At 37.6% G+C, this 19,667-nt stretch overlaps 1 protein-coding gene across 6 annotated transcripts in view; it reads left to right on the top strand.

Annotated features, from left to right (window-relative positions):
* LOC128742071 (MICAL-like protein 1) overlaps positions 1-12,795 on the top strand; it is a 52,867-nt gene extending 40,072 nt beyond the window's left edge. For 5 of the 6 annotated variants that reach the window (XM_053838271.1, XM_053838274.1, XM_053838276.1 and 2 more), the window contains 7 exons: positions 4,626-4,810; positions 4,869-4,924; positions 9,222-11,572; positions 11,659-11,794; positions 11,869-11,940; positions 12,006-12,182; positions 12,243-12,795. In XM_053838271.1, coding sequence (XP_053694246.1) covers positions 4,626-4,810; positions 4,869-4,924; positions 9,222-11,572; positions 11,659-11,794; positions 11,869-11,940; positions 12,006-12,182; positions 12,243-12,323 — 3,058 coding nt within the window. In that variant the 3' untranslated portion in view covers positions 12,324-12,795. Of the gene's footprint in view, positions 1-4,625; positions 4,811-4,868; positions 4,925-5,885; positions 6,126-9,221; positions 11,573-11,658; positions 11,795-11,868; positions 11,941-12,005; positions 12,183-12,242 lie in introns of those variants that run through there. The other variant, XM_053838277.1, reaches the window with a different exon arrangement.
* The last annotated feature ends 6,872 nt before the right edge of the window (positions 12,796-19,667 follow it).

Consider the following 19,667-nt stretch of genomic DNA (forward strand, 5'->3'; position numbering starts at 1 on the left):
AAAGTTTATTCATACTTATTATTAACAGCATTATTGCATAAGTTTAACCTAGTCATGTATTATACTTTCTGTTCTTCTTCTATTTGGTGAATGGATCACAGGTTGATGTAGAAAATAGCGTAAGTTACAAAACTGTGTAAATTATATGAGACTAAATACACATTAGATCGATTATTCGATGGGACATTTCGATTCAATATATTTCAAAATTTTATTTGCCTTATGAATTCTGTGTGCAAAATTTTAGCTCAGACTGACATGTCTACGCGCGTCGTGACCAAAAACCAAGCCAAAATAAACTCACAAAATCAGTACCGTCGTGCTACTTTTGGTACTAGGGCCTACTTTGAACTTACTTAACTACAGTTATATATCGTAGAAACAATTGCTGGTTAGGTATACAGGGATACCTCGATATAAGACAATTTATAATTTCAAAAAGTTGTCTTATATCGAAATTGTTTTATATCGAAACATGATTTTTTCAAGTATTTTTGCATTAGCACACGCCAGTTTTGCTCTGTGTTGTGTGTTAACATTTTTTGAACTATTTATTATTGTTTGAGCTATTAGTTTTTTACAATTTTTAGCATTATTTAGAAATCATGAAAATCTTTATGACGCCGCTTTTGGATTGGAAAATTGGCTCAGGTGTCGTTACCAACTATAACAAAGGAATTTGTCTTATATCGAGGTAAAAATTGTCTTATATCGAATCGTCTTATATCGAGGTTGTTTTATAACGAGGTCGTCTTATATCGAGGTATCCCTGTACTTCCTAATATTTTAATTTAGTTTGCCAATCATCACTGCTCAAACGTTTACATGTCATAAGCCATTTGCAATAATTGTTCTCGAACAGCTGCTAAACAGTGCTGCTAAACGACATCAAAAATAAAGGTACTTTCAGTTACACTTTTGGCTCTATCTCCACTGATTTTCAATGGATTTTTATGCAACTGGTCTTAAAAGAACCACATTAGATCGGCCTTCAATGCTGGTAAAATGAAAAAATGAATGTTGGAAAATGAAAAAATATGCTGGTAAATTACGGTTCCACTTTTTCCGAGGATATTCCAGATCGCGGTGGGATTTTTTTGACGTCATAAGTAGCAGATGAAATAAAACTAGAAATCTGCTTAATTGACTGCGCCAAAGTTATTTATTTTATTTGCAGTCACTAATAACGAGTTTTACACTATCCTGTCGAGCGCTGGCTTACGCCTCACACTCCGGAACATCCGTTGTCGGTTCTACCGGAACTCAAAAGTGGTCATTTGCAATTCTCTCCGAAAACATGACAAATGGGGTATCAAATCAAAGGATTTTTCAACACTAGCTCTTTATTGAACATTTGTATGTATTTTGAGTCGATCTGGACATTCAGGAACATCCAGCATCGGTTCTACCGGAACTCAAAAGTGGCCATTTGGAATTCTCTTCGAAAACATGACAAATGGCGTATCAAATCACAGGATTTTTCAACACTAGCTCTTTAGTGGACATTTGGATGTATTTTGAGTCGATCTGGATATTCCGAAACATTTGGCATCGGTTCTACCGTAACTCAAAAATGGTCATTTGGAATTCTCTTCGAAAATATGGCAAATGGGGTATCAAATCAGGATCAGGGTATCAGGATTTTTCAACACAACCTCTTTAGTGGACGTTTGGATGTAGTTTGAGTCGTTCTGGACATTTCGGAATATCCGGTACCGGTTCTACCGGAACTCAAAGTGGTCATTTGAAATTCTCTTCGAAAATATAATAAATAATATAATAATAAAATGAATAAGTTTTGCGCAGTCAGTTTAAAGCAGATTTCTAGTTTTATTTCATCTGCTACCTGTGACGTCAAAAAAAATCCCACCGCGATTTGGAATATCTCCGGGAAAATGGAACCGTAATTTACCAGCATATTTTTTTATTAGAGGCCAATCTAATGTGGTTCTTTAAAGACTAGTTGCATAAAAATCCATTGAAAATCAGTGGAGATAGAGCCAAAAGTGTAACTGAAAGTACCTTTATTTTTGATGTCGGGGACGTAAAGATTAAGCGAGTTTATTGCATAAAATAAATTACGCTGGAAATACGTGTTACATTGAAAATTGCTTGTAATTTATTGACAATTGCTTCATACATTCATTAAAGGTTGCACAATCAGAAGGTTTACAGAAGGTTCAGAAGGCAGTGTCATAATCCATTGAAATATTGCTTCGATGGTGTTATACAGTGTGAAATGAATCAAAGTTGATAATTACAGTCTGATGCTGTACAGGTTCTGATCTGCAAACATACACATAAACGTTTTTGTAAACAAAGCTTTCCATGCTTTCATGCACTGAAGAAAGTCAAGTAAAAAAATCTTCCCACAAAAATCTTTCGATTACCGAAGTTAGAGCCAAAGGTGAATCTTCAAATGCAGTTTAATCTAACACTATATGGTATTACTGAATTACCAAAGTATTTCTAGTACAAATGCTGTTTTCACAACTACTTTTGTAGTTATGTAACCGTAAGCAACTCATAAAATGATACGCAACTACTTTTGTAGTTATGTAAAAATTTGGCGCTTGAGACATTTTTGCCATTGTGTAAATATTTTGAGGAACCGGTTCCCATGAAGGGACACTTCAACATCAGTACTATATCCGTTCCGTGCTTGCCTTGGATCAGAAAAGAAAAGAAACATGTCCAATCATTTTACAAAGTTAAGTAAGTTATGTCCGAGATACTACCGCAGGGTTAACGTAGGTTTGCGATAGGCTGTCTTGTAGAAATGTAATTCAACTCAAAATAACTAATTCACTAATACATCTGAAAAAGAGGAGCCAGTTCAGTGACGGATTGATTGTTTTTGGTTTGTTCTTCTTGTTATATTTCATGCAGAAAATTCAAATAGCAACTTTTAAATCAAGTCAGTATAGCCCCAAACATAATGCATACGGATTTTATTACGTTGCGGCAATTTGGCAGTTTTTCCATGGGTTTTCTGTCAAATTTCCGCAACGTAGTAAAATCCGTATGCATTGTGTCTGGGCCTTATGTTCGGGTTTGTGTGCGGTTTTATCGTAATTTTATCGCAAGCAAATACTTCCCTTATTTTATTCAATCAAGTTAGCCTGATTTACAGTGACAGATCTTACCCGGTTTCACCCGACAGTAAAAAAAGCAAAGCCTAGGTACTATATCCCGTTATCGAAACTTGACCTTCTGTTTTTTTATACGACAGACTTCGCCGCCAACTGTTAGAGTGCAGGACAATTGCAGGGCCAGTTGCTACGATCCTATTGACTATAACAACCTCTCCCAGTCGAGATTCGAACATACGACGACTGGCTTATTAGGCCAGCGTCATACCTCCACTTCGAAGCCAACTGGGAGGGAGGGTTCACCCGACAGTTCGATGCACAAAAACAATCCCAGGTGGCTCCTCTCTCTTAGATTCACATGGCGCAGTGGGACGGATTCAAAAAAGGCGGACTGCAGCTTTTAGAGAGAAACTTTTCCACATTAGTAACTTCGCAATAGTTTCTTGGCTTTTAAACCTTTTTTTGCTCTACCAAAAATATTTGACATTGGAAGAGATTTAATAAATAGATTATTTAATTGTTTATTTAAAGTAAGTCAGAAAAATAAAACGCCTAAAAAATTCTAGACGAAATTAATTAAAGAGTTTTTGTCGAAGGATGAAAGTTTCTATTTTTTAAGGAAACGGAATTCTTGTGCTGCCCTAATAAACCCACTTAATATCAGTTTTATTTTGTTCTTTTCACATGTGCATAATTTGGATGTTCCAAATCCAAGTTTAAGATGTGTAGAAAATACATGTTTTGGCTGAAGATAGTGTAGCTCTAACCTTTTAGGTTTTTGAGTTGTTACAGATGTGAAGAGATCCATCGGGTAGAACTTTGTCATGCTGAATCTCATGATGTACTTTCTATTTGAATTTACTACACACTACAATTGATTCGTGATGGTATCTTCTCAGTTTTCCTGCCACTTAAAGAACTAAAATTCATTTCATAAATCTTTATTTAACGATATGTATATTGGTCCTGAAAAGGAACACTTTATTTTGCCAATACCAGAGAGTTAGAAGGTTCCGTCTAGCGATTGCGTTCGTTCGCATATTTATGCCTAACTCCTGCGTTATTCGCGACTGACAGTAAGATGCAGGGTTAGTGATGGTAACTGAGAAGCTGCTGTTGGTAATCCGATGCTGCTGCTGGAGTTAAAAAGGCAATCTTATATGCTGATTATATTCTATGACAGAGTGTCAAAATAAACAGTATTTGCAAAAAATGATCTTTTACATTTATTTGCATCATTTCATTTATTCATTTAAACAGTCATTAGGATTTTTAGGTAAAAACACATTCTCAAGTTTGATGCATAATAAAGGGCTGATTTTGTGATGTTCTCTGATTAATTATTATGGTTGTGATTTCTAATTGAGGGAAAATTTTCCAAACAAGGTTTTCAGCCTTTTTTGCGGGATGATTTTTAAACCTAGATATGTCCCGTCTGTTAGTATTACTGTAGCTGTTGTAGTAGACATAGCATATTTATACTTATAACTTTTCAGAGATCGAAGAAATTTAACATTTTTATTTTTTCAACAGAGACTTCACAACTCTTAACAAGGAAAATATCTACGACAATAATGAATTAGCTTTCACTATTGCTGAGAAACATCTTGGAATTCCTTCTCTGTTGGATCCTGCTGACATGGTAAAATACGAAGTGCCTGACCGATTCTCAATACTAACTTATCTATCGCAGTACTACCGTGTGTTTAGTAACCAAGGTATATTCTAACGTTCTTGAAACATTGCGTGACAGTATTTTTATGCTACTTTTTTTAGAACCTGCTAACAATAACAAGAAAACAGTAACGAAAGAGCCGAAATCTGATGACTTGGTAAGTCAATATGTTTCCATTCCACGAAAGCATGTTACCCTTATCTGTAACCCACATAAATATCAAGGAAATATTAACTGTACGTGATCAAAATACTAACCTGCTTTGATGCCTGCTTACTCTGTTGTGCATTTGTTTCCTAGAGCAATAATTCTGTTCGTCATCACCATTATCATCGTTGTACAATAGTTTTTGTCATCGTTACATTATTCATTATTCATTATTCATGTGTTGAAGAGTGGCAGATTGTAAGAACAAGTCATTGGAAGCAAAACTTTTCTGCAAATCAAGTGAACATAGAACTATCAAATAGATAGTCGCAAATAGTAACGAACGAATAACAACCTCTAACAAGACACATTCCGGTTGTGGTACTCTATATGTAAGCAGAAGATGTTTAAAAAAATAATGCACGCCTTTTTCTCGTAAAACAATTAAGAATTTTCCAGACTCTAACAGCAATATCTAATTCTAATGAATGTTATGATCTGTATGAATCTTTAAATTTTTCATATGTCAACTGTGTTTTCTGAAACTTATTTGTTTATGTGTGATAAACTTGATACGGTGCACTGAGAAATAACAATACTATAGTTGGAATTAGTTTGTGTAGACACTTTAATTTTCATTTTAACAGCATCAATACTCTAACGTATTTCGATCGAAGTTGTTAAACCGTTAAGTCTTTTCTCGCAAATTCTTCCGATCAATCAAATTCTCTGTACATGTTTGTAGTATAACATGTACGTAACAAGGTTTGGAATTTTTAACAGTAATTATTTTGATAACCCAATAATAGTGTAGGTTCTAATATGCGAAATAACCTCTTTCAACCACCATATCACTCACCCGTGTTTGTTTCTTTTTTCTCTCTCTTTCTCTTTTTATATCTTTCGCCATATGTAGGATGAGAATAGTTTGGATATTGTGGGTCAATATAAACCAGAAATTTTCTGCTAAAGAACAGCGAAAATAAGTCCCACAACATCAAACCAGCCAATCAAACAAGAGCATAGATTTAGTCATATTTCCATTTCGATTAAGATCAAGCATATCAGCAGTGTAATACCAACTTAGATAATTCAAATCCTATTCAGAAAGAAATTTAATCGCAAACACAAACATTTTGGCGAAGTCGACTCCTCGTCGTTATTTAGTAGAAAATTTAGACAGCTGGCAGAAACGTGTGGTGATTATACAGGTAATTGTTCCCTCATTCAAATATTTGTAGAGTTTCCTATAAAAATAGATGCAATAGATAGTTGAACCCGAAATAGTCGAAAAACCAATAAGAATAACAAAGGTAAAACTAAAATAAAAACTTAGTTGTTTGTAGGTCTTCGCAGCTAAGAAAATTTTTACGTACTTTTACGCTTTCATTGTTTTTTGATCGCTTTCAACTTTTTCATGTTGCATAGTTGTTGGACTTATCTAAAGTGCCGAGAACGCCTGTTCTCGTAGTCTCTAATTATATTATACAGTATATTTTCTAACATCAATAAATATCGTTACTAATTTTTCGATATGAATAAGAATTAAAAAGATGCGATTAGGCGGGTACGTTGGTAATTCATTCATTGATTTTGATTTTTGATTTTCATGCTTTTCGGAAATGTAGTTCCAAGAAATGAAGCTGTTTAAAAGTTTCGTTACGAAAGAAGGCTGCAGAAGCCTGACTTTCTATAACATTTTATTTTATAATGCATGATACATGAGGACACTTACTTACTTCACTTGTACGGCGTACTCTGTGTATCGATCCTACGCCTCCACATCATGGGCTGCCATTCTCCAATTGTTCCGAACACCCGCTGCTGGAGCACCTTCGTCGAAAATGCACATCCAACGGATGCGGAATCTGACTCAAAGTGGTCTTCCTTGCTGAATAATGTCCCCTTTGGTCATTCACCCGGCATTTTCGCTGCTGTGTTTTTTTTTTGTTTAGATTATAGTCACTTTAACCAGCTTTGGGTCATTCGTAACTTCTGCGGGGTTGGGATTTGAACCCGGGTCCTCGGCGTGAATGCTAATTACTACGCCGGGACTGACCCCATTTTTCGCTACCGTCTTTTACTCGCTTTAAGAGCGAACACGGAATTATTGTAAATTTGTTATCAATTCTTTTGCGTTCACTGGATCAAAACAAAGTTTGTAGGGTAGTTTTATACATGCATTAAATTCAATTTACATAAATTAGGCCAACTTCTAATAGTTACTTAGTACAATACTCGAAATTTTAGCTAAAAGCCATCCATAAAAGTTTGTGCAGACGTGTCCGGTATTGTTTCTCTTTTTTGCCTCGGTTCCTTAGCATGCCCTTTAGATTTTTACTTTCTTCTTAGTCTTTCAGAGTTCCCGCTTTATCGTTACCCAATGGATCTCAATCGAACGTAGTTCAGGGCAGTTCGGTGGGTTCATACCATTTGGGTTTTAAAGCATTTATGTATGTAATCCATCTTTTGCCTTAGTTTTTTGGACGTAGCTTTGTGAAACGCCGACCTTCTTGGCGACATCACGTGATAAAATACCGTCATTTTGGGTGAAATTATCCTTAACCTTTCCGTCCGTCTTTCTGCCTGGTTTCCTTCTAGCTTCTGATTTGTGATCTAATGTCAATCGATTCTTGAACCTTTTCAACGCTCTTGAGTTCTAGCTTTTTTCCCCAAGCACAATTTGATAGCTCCGGATTTGTCATATGAGCATTTAAAATTTTTCACGCCTCTCCAGTTAACTCGCTTCCATCTAGGCCGAAATAAAATGCACGCGCAACTACGAAATTCACAGGATGTAAACAATACTCTTTAAAGAGAATCTGTGCCAAATTTAGTTAATTTCTACCTAGTAGAAAAAAGTTATGGCCATTGGTCAGTTGTAAATGTTGCAAGAATTTTATATTTGGTGCCCTTTAAAAACATCCACCTTCATACACCTGATACAAATCGTAGTTGCTACTGATGTATTACTTACATCTCTAATTAACAATTCACTCTTCACTCCCATTCTCGCAGGTCTCTTCTTAAGATGGCTGGAAGCTATTTCCAGTACTCTACGGCTAACGCCGCTAATATCACTCTCGTTCGCAAAACTTAGGAACATGTGAGACTTCTGCTTAACTGTGGATTAGACAGACCTTACTTCAAACCTTTTAACGTCACAAACGAACTTATTTTATGAGCGTCAGTTATGCGTTCATCGGCAGCTTAGTAAAATACGAAAATTGCATGCTTACATGTAAGAAAAATCGAAACTTGTAAATGCATTTGGCCTACGTCCGGTAGGCTTCATAAATGTCTGTTATAGAACCAACTTCAAATCTCGAAATTTGTCGAGGTTATGTCGCAAGGTAAACATTTGGTGCGTTGTGCCAGCATCCCTCTCGAAAATTACATTGGTATTTGTCGACAAAGAATTCTTGTACCGGGCTGAGGAACAGGATAAGGGAGTGTATTTAGTATGCAGAGTTGAGAAGGGTTATGCCTTCTTAAGATCGGGCGTATGGCTTCTTATAACGCCCCCTACTCAGACGCGTAGCAGTAGCGCCCACGCGTTGGCTTTGGCGCCGGTGTTCTCTCGTTTGTCACTTGGTAACCCTCTGAATCACAGTCATTATGGTTTGTGGTAAAGTAAAAGCTTTCTCTACCAGTAACGGGCCGAAATCAATCCTCTCGATCGACATGACAATTCAGAAACCGACCTAAACATCATGTTCTGGAATCTCTACATATCTCTTTCCGAGGAGCACAAAATTCTAGCATCATCGAGTCTGTTCCAAAGTCCTGGCGCAATATTTCGTAAGACCTGAAAAATTCGTTCCATCAGCTATTGCCACTCTTATATTATGTTCTGTGTTGGCGTTAGTAATGCAGAATTCAATACAGTGAATAAATTTCTGCACGGGTCCCTTCATATCAAATGACCGAGTTTGATGAAGGATTGTGATCGTGATCACTCTCACTTGTTGAGTGGATCCAGTAGCCGTGCGGCTATAGTGCATTCCATTGATTCTTTATATATGTTATATTTTATTTAATATTATTTATTATTTTTAAATTGTCTGGAAAAGCTTTTGTTCCTTGGAAAACGTGGTAGAGGGAAACGAGCGTAGTCAAATTTAGCGGCCGGCTTTAATTACTTTGGAACAATTACATATTTTCACATGCCATACATTCATCTGTCTAGTTACAATTGTTATCATTTGATCACGTTACGAAGAACTCGTATGACAAACAAATATCGACTTTTTCGCTGTTATTCCAACACAATCATTACTACAAAAATTAATTATTCATTTCCCTAGATGGCAAACCCCAGTGCTTTTGTCGGTGTCCCAAAGCGCGAACCATGCCGGAAGTGTGGCAATCCAGTGTTTTTCGCCGAAAGAATCAGTTTCGAGCAAAAACTATATCATAGATCCTGCCTAAAATGCGCACGCTGCGGTACGCAGCTGACACTGGGTAGTTTTTATGAGACGGAAACCGATGGAGAATACTGCTGTGAAACATGTCCAGACGAGGAAATTCAGTTAGCAGAACGACGTCGCTCATCATCTTCCCCGGAAAAGGGCGATATTGCACTGTCTAGTAAAGATGACAAAAATCAGGAGAGCGCGAGACTTAGTCGAAGTAGTAAGATGTTGGAACGTATATCTTTTTTTGAATCAGCACCCTTGAGTGATGAAGAGAAAACATCAAATTTAGTCAGGCGTGCCAGAATGACTAGCTTTTTGAAGGATTCACTGAAAAAACCGGACGAGCAAGACAGCGAACCAGAAACTAAAACAAAAGAATCCATAGAGTCTAAGCGCTTGTCTGAAAGCGAAGAAGATTCTAGCGAAGCAGACGAAAATACGGAATTGCCAACACTCGGGCCATCAGAACCTCCACCTTTGCCAGTTTCTCACCCACCTTCGGTATATTCTTGTACATCTTCGGCAGAAATACCGGCAGAACAAAGCAGAAGCGATGGCATTTCTTGTGACGAATCGAGTGAAATTAAAAACGTAACGGCGACTAATTTAGAGAATGAGAATGTAGAATTGAATGCAGTCACCGATCTGCAAAGTTCCGAAGATACGATCGGGAACAACGTAGAAAATATCAAAAAAGCCACAATTAGACAGGAAAATGAGTTTGAGGAAAAACTACAAGAGACTGAAATAACAAGTGATGATCAATCAAGTAATCAGGAAGCAAAGGATCCTATAATAAACGACGTTGTTTCGTTTGAAAGTATAGAGTCCGAACCAGCACAAGTAAAACCCTTTGAAATTGCAGAAGCACTGAATGAAGTAGTCCTTAAAGATAATATTATACTAGCACAAGTGCCTGACGAAGAGACACACGGCAATAAAACTGAACAAGCTCCTACGATGGTAGATATCAATGACAAATCTTTAGCGTCAATTACTCCAGAGAATGTTATGAATCAAAATAACGATGACTCCAAAGAGGAATACCCATCGGATTTGAATCCTTTTTCTGATGAATCTGATGAAGATCGTTTGCAAATTAACAAAAAGCCAGTTCCTACCGCACGAAGAGTTAGCACAAATCCGTTCGGCAGTGACGATGAAGAAGAATCTCAGCCTATGAATGTAAAACCACCAAGACCACCACTACCCAAAATCAAACCTGTTGTGCCTGCTAATCCATTTGACGATGAACACGACGATGAACCGGAAAGGGAAATCGTACCTGTTATCGTAAAACCTTCGCCCCGAAGAACACCTGTCCCGACACCTAGAAAGCAACACAACCATAATGATTCGATCAGCTCGATGGAAACGTCGTTGTTGTCAAGTCAATTTGGGGGATCCACTGTCTCACTTGCTTCCTCCATGGAGAGTGGTCCATCGTCGACTACAGCAAACCGCCGCAAAAAATCTAAAGCACCTGATATACCAAATGTTGCCATAATGAAGGTTTCTAATGAAAATCTGTCCTCAATGCAATCAACCCCCCGTAAAAAACGACCCGCACCTGCACCACCAGTCATAACCTCCACTCCGCAACAAGAAAACTCAAGGTCCTCACCGAACCCAAACCAACGGTTGATAACCCTTGATGCAAGTTTGTTTAACAATGAAGGTGAATCAAAGGAATCGTCTACTAAAGTATCAAGCAGCGAATCTGTAGTATATCGGCGTACCATCATCCCGTTGAAAGTTGATGATGATAGCCCAACACTGGAAGCAACCACCAGTGAACGTCAATGGGAAAAAATGAAAGATAATAAGGAAGCTCAGAATCGGAACCGTCAATCTCAGACGTCACCAATCGGAAACTTTCAGCCAGAATCCTTTAACAGTATAATGACCAATAAATCCCAGCAAGGTAAGTGGAAGCGTCGTAAAGGACCAGCGCCTGCGCTTCCGATGCCATTGCCTGAGCGCAAAACTATCAAAATGCTGCCATTGAAAGAGATTCGACAAGAAATGGATATTATCGAAACCCAACAACAAGGACTAGAAAAACAAGGTGTCGTGCTTGAGCAGATGATTCGTGAACGGTGTGAAGGTGTCGGGCCAGAGATGGATATAACCGGAATTCAAAGCAATTCTAAGGAGGTAGAAGATTTGATCATGCAACTGTTTGAATTGGTGAATGAGAAGAATGAACTATTTCGAAGACAGGCAGAGCTGATGTACCTGTGAGTAAACTTATTTGTTGAACTACATAAATATAACATTAATTTATTTTAAAAACCTGTATTCTATCTTGATATCGATCCTGCAGACGTCGACAGCATCGTCTCGAGCAGGAACAAGCTGATTTAGAATACGAAATCCGTCTTCTAATGGCCCAACCAGAACGTAATAAAACCGATTCCGACAAAGAAAAAGAGGAAACATTAATTACGCGTTTAGTTGAGGTAAGTTGTAACTGGTTAGTTTTGTTCTAAAGAATCATGCATAACCAACTTTTTTAAACTTTCGGTTCGCTTAGATTGTCCAAATGCGAAACGAAGTGGTAGATTGTCTTGAAATGGATCGATTGCGCGAAGCTGAGGAGGATATGGTGGGTTTGATGTTAATAAAACGTGTGGATAACAAATTATAACATTGTCTGATCTAATCAAACAGAGTATTAAACAGAGCATAGAAGAACGAACAGCTAACCAGCAAAAACACGGGAAGAAAGATGCAGATACGGAAAAATTGGCAACTGGTGACTTCTCTACAAAGCTTTCCAAGAAGGAAAAAAAGAAATTAAAAGACGCGAAGAAGCTTCTTAAAATGAAAAAAATTGATTTAGAAAAGGTAAGTAATCAGCCTTTGACAGATTCTGGAAATATACAATAACGCCTAATACGTTTTCAGGATGCTGATGAAACCGAGAGCAGCACCAAAGAAAAGAAGAAGAAGAAGAAATTTTTTGTCGACTTTCTACACCACAAGTGATTAAACGCTGGAAATAAAAGAGTTTGAGTCCATCCGATTATACGTTTAGAAACTGCTATTTATTAGTACGAACGGTAGTATTTGAACAATACGTTAAATTATCAGCAGAAACAGTGATCTGGTTTTTGAACACTGAAAGTTAAAAGAAATTCTGCTGTAATCATGCAGAAGCCAAGCTTCGGCGATTACCCACGACAAATAACACATTCCAGTTCAATGTTGGCTTCAATCATGCCTCCCAAATGATCTTTAAAACATTTAGTTGATTAGCTGTATAGACATCATATATTTCTACATTGTATTTCTTTCATTTTAATATTGTTATTAAGTTTTGTTTGTTCTTTGTGATTGTCTCATTTGTCATTTCAATAAGCATTTATCTAGACACAAGATTTGCTGCCGATTGCAGATGTATAGAATGCCTTATCCTAGTTTATTCAATTTCTATCAGCTCCTTTTTTTATTATGTACAACAACGTAATTTATATTGCTTTATTTAGCGATATGTGAATAAAACATTAATTATATAGGTTGCTTATATAAAATTAAGAGTTTTCTATATATTTTCGAAAGAACTCGCCAATTTTACACTCAAAGTATACATTTGTTTATTATTATAGTCCAGTCAACTTCCGCTCATTGTACTAAACCCTTAGCCCACTTAGTAAAGGCTTTCGTTAATTGGGCTAAGCTGTCAAAAGTGAGGTGGTCAAAGGCCAGAGGGATTGTTTTTGTTTCAAGAAAATGTTTATATAAGAATACATATAAAAAACGAAGTGTAATGGAGCGGTATTTAAACTTTTTGTTGTTGAGTGATCATTTATGAATTATTTAGGAAGTAAACAATCCAATTTTACATGACAATGGTAATAGCTATTAGATATTAGCATTTTTGGCTATTTAATTCATAGACTAACAAATGTAAGGATCATGTTCGAAAATGATTAACGAATAACGAACAGCATGATTCATTTATGCTCGGGTTAATTATTGTTGTTGTTGTTGGTTTATTAGGACTTTCTGAATAATTTACCCAGCAATCCTTCGAAAGAAAATATGCGCTACCAGAAATGTACCCCAATTAAAGATAGCTCAACGAGCGAAAGTTGACATCTTTTTTCGAAATATATAAAAGTGAACGTGAGTATGTTCTGCCATAAGTCCAAAGACACATTCCAGCGTTACGGGACACCATCCCTACTATGCAGATCGGTTCCTGTTTCATTAAACCCCTGGTATTCTAGTGGAAAATGAAGTACTCTTCTAACAACTATTTTACAAGGTATTTACCAAAAAATTGGTGAAACAGGAGGCGATTCACAGGGTAACAATGGGTGCTAATTGTGTCCCGTAACGCTGGAATGTGTCAAAACGCCTTGACCGTTCTCCACCAAACTTGACATACATATGCCTTGACATAAGTGAATCGGCACTGGATGACTGACAAAAGAGAGGTGGTGCTCAACAAGGAAAAGAGTTGGTTGCGCTTTTCTTGCATTTGGACCGATAGCAGTTGTGCAAGAGGCTTAATGATGTAATATCTTCACAGTTTTATTAACAATCATTTAGGTGGGCATAGATGTCCAAATCGGTAACAGATATCGATATATTAGCTGTCATCTCTTATCCGTACTGATATTCAGACCAGACTTATAAAAGTTTCGGCTAAACATGAAAGTTTATTAATTCGCTTCTTTCGTATTAATACAAAGTAGGAAAGTCGTATTTCCCTTCGTCCGAACTTTCTTTACCGTTATTAACCGTTATGTGTGCGACAAAAAAAACACCTTTAGCAGGGCGACAAGGGTACCCGGGTACCCAAAATTGATATTATTATAACATCAACAATTTTAAACCGATTTCGACGAAATAGGTGTCATTGGATTCGTTTATTTATCTAGTTTTGAATCATTTGGCCATTTGGCTACTAAAAGACATACGGGGCCCGAAAATCCGGAATTCCGACAGAGTGTCCGCTGTGAGGAAGAGAAATGATTGTATTGCAGGAAAATCAGTCATGCGGATATAAAAACTCTAAGAATTCATACAATGTACTATTTCATATAATGAGATGAATCAGGTTGGCCATTCCGGAGTAGGTTCCTGTGGGGTCATGGGTGGCCAGTCCAGGATTGGAGGTAAAACCTAGCAATATGGGTATCCAAGTTCTTGGAATTAGTTCGGTAGGTGATATTTTTTACATTTCGATGTATTTTGATTGGTTATTTCGAAAATGGTTTCTACGGGGTTACAGATGATACCGCAGGATTCAAGATAATGCTTAGCATTATCAGAACCGTTCAAAACGTAGAACCATCCGTTATACATTTGGAACCAGTTCCGAAATTATCAATCAGTACTAAACTGACCATTTCAGTTCAAAACATCTAAAAGATCCGCTAAACCAATTCTAATATTGGATTAGGCACCCAACTCGCCATCTGTATCCCTACAGGAACCAAATTCTGGAGTGGCCAATGCGATCTTAAGTCGCCAATTTTTATAATTAGATGAAAAAAGGGTCCACAGTGTCAAGTTCAAAGCTAATAGGTTTACTAAAAGCTGATATTCTTTCAAAACATGCGGCTTCCCACGTTTCACCGGATGTTGCTCCGGAATTACCGATTCCCGGGAACTACTTGTCATTTGATGGCCAAACGCTTTATCTAATCAAAACTAGATAAATGTACGAATCAAATGCCACCGGTTTCATCCAAATCGGTTCAACATAACTAAAGTTATGAAGATAGCAAATCATGGGTACCCGGGTACCCTTGTCGCCCTCCTACGTAATAAAAAAATTCAAGTGACTGTCATTGCTAAACCCCTTTATGGATATGCACCAAAAAAACCTCAATTACTTAAGATCAACGAGTTTTACGATGTCGCAAAATTTCAATGACGTATGTTTTAAATTGAATGAGTTATTACTATTTTAAAACTGAAAAGGTACCCGGGTACCCTGTCGCACACATAACGGTTAAAAATGACAAGAGCGGTGAGGGGGGTGGAAATGGGGCGGGTAGAAATACGTGACCATAAATATATGTTACCATTAGCATATGAGGTTGCACACATCGTAGATGGCTATTTAATCGCATTACAGCCCGGACTCGATTATCCGGGTGATCATTTTTATTTTCAGCCCGGATAATCGAATCACCCGGATAATCGAATCATCATTTTTGGTACAAATTTTTTTTTGGTATGTCAAGTTTTTTAACTTTTAGGTATCAGAAATGTTTTATTTATTATTGATCTATCTTCCCAAAGGTCAGAAAATTCCTTTCTTACGATTTTTTCCACTGATGATTTTTTTTGGTACAATATTATTTTGTGTGTGTTATGTTTTTCAATATTTAGGTATTATAAATGTTTTTTTTATTATAGATCAATCTCCCCTAAAGTCAAAAAATTCCTTGTTTGCAATTTTTTTTCTGATGATTACGATGATGATGATGATGCTGATAATAATGATGATGATGATGATTTTTAAGTAAAAAAATTGATTCCATCATCGCAGGATTTATTTTTATTTTGTTCGCCGATAAAAGGGATATAAGAAAGGAATTTTGTAGCTTTAGGGAGGTGAATCAATACTTGTCAAGTTGGAATCATCATGTAGCATGAAAACTATAACATTAAGGTTTAAAATAAATCATTGAAAAAAAATATTTGTTTTTTCACCCGGGTAATCGAGTCTAAAAACCCGGATAATCGAATCCCCGGTTAATCGAATCCCCGGATAATCGAGTCCGGCCTGTATATACCTGACTGCGTCCGAACAACCGCAGGGTAAGTGGGTTGGAATGTTAGTGATAGCATCTACTTTTGAAAGTGCACGGAACCCATATTACTTTCATAGATGTTACTGGAAAACAGAGGATATCGTGTTAGTAGGGCAAGGTAAACAGTAAGGATCATGAGGATTTAATAATAAAGCATGTATATATAGTATATAATGAGTATAAATGGGCAAAAATAGAACAATCTCACCAACAATCCATCGAGTGAAATATAATTGCGTCATTTGAATTTCCAACCGTTCATCTAACATCAAATAATTTAATTTTTCTTTCTGATATCCATGTGCATTATTTGAACTTGTTACGACCAAAGTTTTCATTGTACTGTAGGAGGTACTTGATGAGTTAAAACGAAACAAATAATTAAAATAACATATTAGGCTTACCTGCTACCAAGTCCTTGTGGTTCAGCCGTCTGCCCAAAACCTCAGTTTTGAGTTCAAGCATCTGGGAACCACGCGGCATCGCACCTCCTAGCATAGCTACTTAATAGAGTTTTACCGGGTCTGGCCGTGCGGAGGCGCTAGGTAGGAGCTTGGGCTGACAAAAGCTATGTTGGTCGCTTTCTCGTTTGGTAACGGCTAAGGCTATGGGTCCTATTTCCGATCTATGCATTTTTTTCCTACCGACTTGGTCGTTCATATCCCAAATGACGATCTTCCCTACTAACACATTTGTTACAAACCAGTTGTAGCAACCGATTTATGACTAATTTCAGTCATAATTAAGTTTCTGCAACCATAAGTGCAAAAAGGGTGCTACTTGAGTTGATGTCCCGTGGCGAATAACTGTCGTACGTTACCTCCAGCCGCCCGTGCATAAAACGCTTTCTTTTTATCATTGGGCGCACCTTCGTGTGGGTAGTGCACGGTGATGACGCTGTAATTGAAGAAACGGCTCTCTATCCTCTATAACATATGCTCTCGATGATCGCCTTGCGGTCTATCACGCGATCCAGCATTCTGCCCAACACTACAACAGTCGTGCCCAGTTCGTTGGTAGTGCTGCCACCTTCTTAGCGACAGATTTCCTGCAGAGCTACGATGCAGAGTTTGCGGAGTTCGAGCTGTCCGTGCAGCAGCCGCTCGCCACCTGCGAAATTTAGCGAGCTGCACTGCCCATGGATGCATAGTCGACGTAACGACCAGCATCATGATTGTTGAGCAAACGCATTTTTATCGTGAAAAACGTTTAAAGCCATATAATCTTTGCTATAAACTTTTGCAATCGAATAATCTGTCAATTTACTAGAGTTTATTAGTCAAAACAGGACTGATGGGGTTTTATGATTCATTTATCATTTATTATGTTTAAAAAATGCGAACACCAGCTTATGCGAATAAACAGACTGTTTTTTTGAACGTTTATTCACATAACTTGGCGTAAAGCTACAAAACCAAACAGGTTACTATGCTGATTGATTATGCAGGGAATTACGTCAACCATTAGCATTACGTGATACCAATAGCAGAGTAGGTCAATTTTCCTAAATTTCTCGAATATTTTCGAACAAGCATATGTTGTTTAAGTATTGGGCATGTGAACAACATAGTTAGGAGTGCGTAGGACCGAAAAAGTACATTTTGGTCATTTTGGTTTTTACGTCAACTATGCATCCATGGGCAGTGCAGTACCGACTACCGAGTTTTCACTCGTCACCCTTGTCTCGTCCACTCGTCATTATCTAGGTCGATGCGGAATATTCCGATTTGTATTTGCTTGAATGTTTGGAGTAGTTTGGTTTAGGTATGTTGCCTTACTAGGACTACGCTATCGAGTCTCATAATTAGGCTGTCATCTTGGGTTTAGTGCGCCGAGACACTAGATTTCTTAATTCAGCCGCCCGTTCCGAATCAGATGCTGTCGTCAGTCGCTCCTTACCTGGAGTACAGCCGCTCACTTGGTTGAGGACCCACACCCGACATGGGAACAGTCGCTTAACAGGCTGACAAAGCTATTCCTCGTTGCTGTACAGCACTCGTCGCAGTGCTTGCATGAGTGCCTCCTTCTCTGTCGGTATACGATCTTAGTTTTCATTGGGGTTGGTAACCCGATTTACGCTAAGTTTGCTAGTATTCTGGTAGGTAAGGGTAAACGGGATAACAACGCCCGCCGGGGTAAAACCATGGTTTTACAGGGCCTTGCTCAAATTGGTGTTAAATGTTGATGACAGTCATATTACTGAAGGCGTACGCAATATTTTACAATACCTTGTACAGCAATATCGTCGTTTCGTTTTTAATAACTTTGTTCCCGCAGAACTTAGGGTTTATTTTATTCAAAACGTCAAAACTTTTAGTAAATCCAACCCATATCGCATCTCTGATCCTGTCTTCATCCGACAGTACCTAAATTAGGTAACTATTCATGCAGTTTTGTTGAAATAAATAGTGAAATGTGTAAATCGGTCATTTGAGGGTAAAACCGCCCACAACGAACGGCGCAAGACCGTCAAGCATAATGCTAGTGCGATAAGGATTTTTTCAAAATAATTAGATAGTTTGGACCAACGAATCCCAATATTACATAAAACATTGCAAATGTGCTTAACTTGTAGCTGGTAGACTGTTTGAAAAAATCTAAATCGCCAATTTTCCCTGCGGGCACTATGGACATTTTCTTGTTTTCCCGGATATACCTTTTTTCAATAATTCCTCCCTCTTGGAACAAATATCATGGAATAACCCGATCCATCATGTTGTCTAAGGAAACTACACGGTATCAATTTCAAGACTGTTGGTACCTATATTACTGATATTCTTGCAATATGAGTGGTTGCCGGACACACTTTCGAAATTGCGAATCTCGGGGAACCATGTATTGTTTGATGGCAAACTGATTCAATTTGTTTAACGTAGATAAATTAACGAATCCAATGCCTCCAGTTCCGTTCAAATCGGTAGAATATTGCTAGAGCGCTATGGCGGTTTTACCCCGTTAGTGGGCGTGTTTCACCTTGCATGGAAAAAATACTCTATCTTTTGGACGGTTCCCAAATCGCAATAAAAAATAGAAAATCATTACAAATGTTTATGTTTTTATTCTTTACATGTAAGTAATAGATCAATTGTTTATTTAAAGCAGATAAATTCGAAATTGAGCTACAACTTTTTTTACACAGGTGGTTTTGCCTAAGGGGGCGGTCTTGCCCCGACTACCCTTACCACGAGAAGGTAGGGATAGGCGATACTGGATGAGAGGCAGTGGTCCACTGTGGGGTGTATTATTCCTCAGGTACGCGAGGCACCGATGGCACGAGCTATCCAGCCGTTGACAAACCGAATTACGACACTGCACTAATAAATACCGTCTAAATCTACCATAACTGTTGGTAATTCCGCGCACTTAAGAAACGGACAATACTATAATTTATGTAAAAATTCAAATGGTTAGATGGAACAACTATAAATTCACCATGAGGTAGGACTTTTAGTCATTTATGTTAGAAAAATATATAATTTGGTTTAAAGTTACAAAACAACAAGAGAAAATGCTTCAGCAGGTTACCTATTAGTATATTTGTGTTCCGCTCGTATGC

This window comes from Sabethes cyaneus, chromosome 3, assembly GCF_943734655.1.
Source record: "Sabethes cyaneus chromosome 3, idSabCyanKW18_F2, whole genome shotgun sequence".
Classification (NCBI taxonomy): domain Eukaryota; kingdom Metazoa; phylum Arthropoda; class Insecta; order Diptera; family Culicidae; genus Sabethes; species Sabethes cyaneus.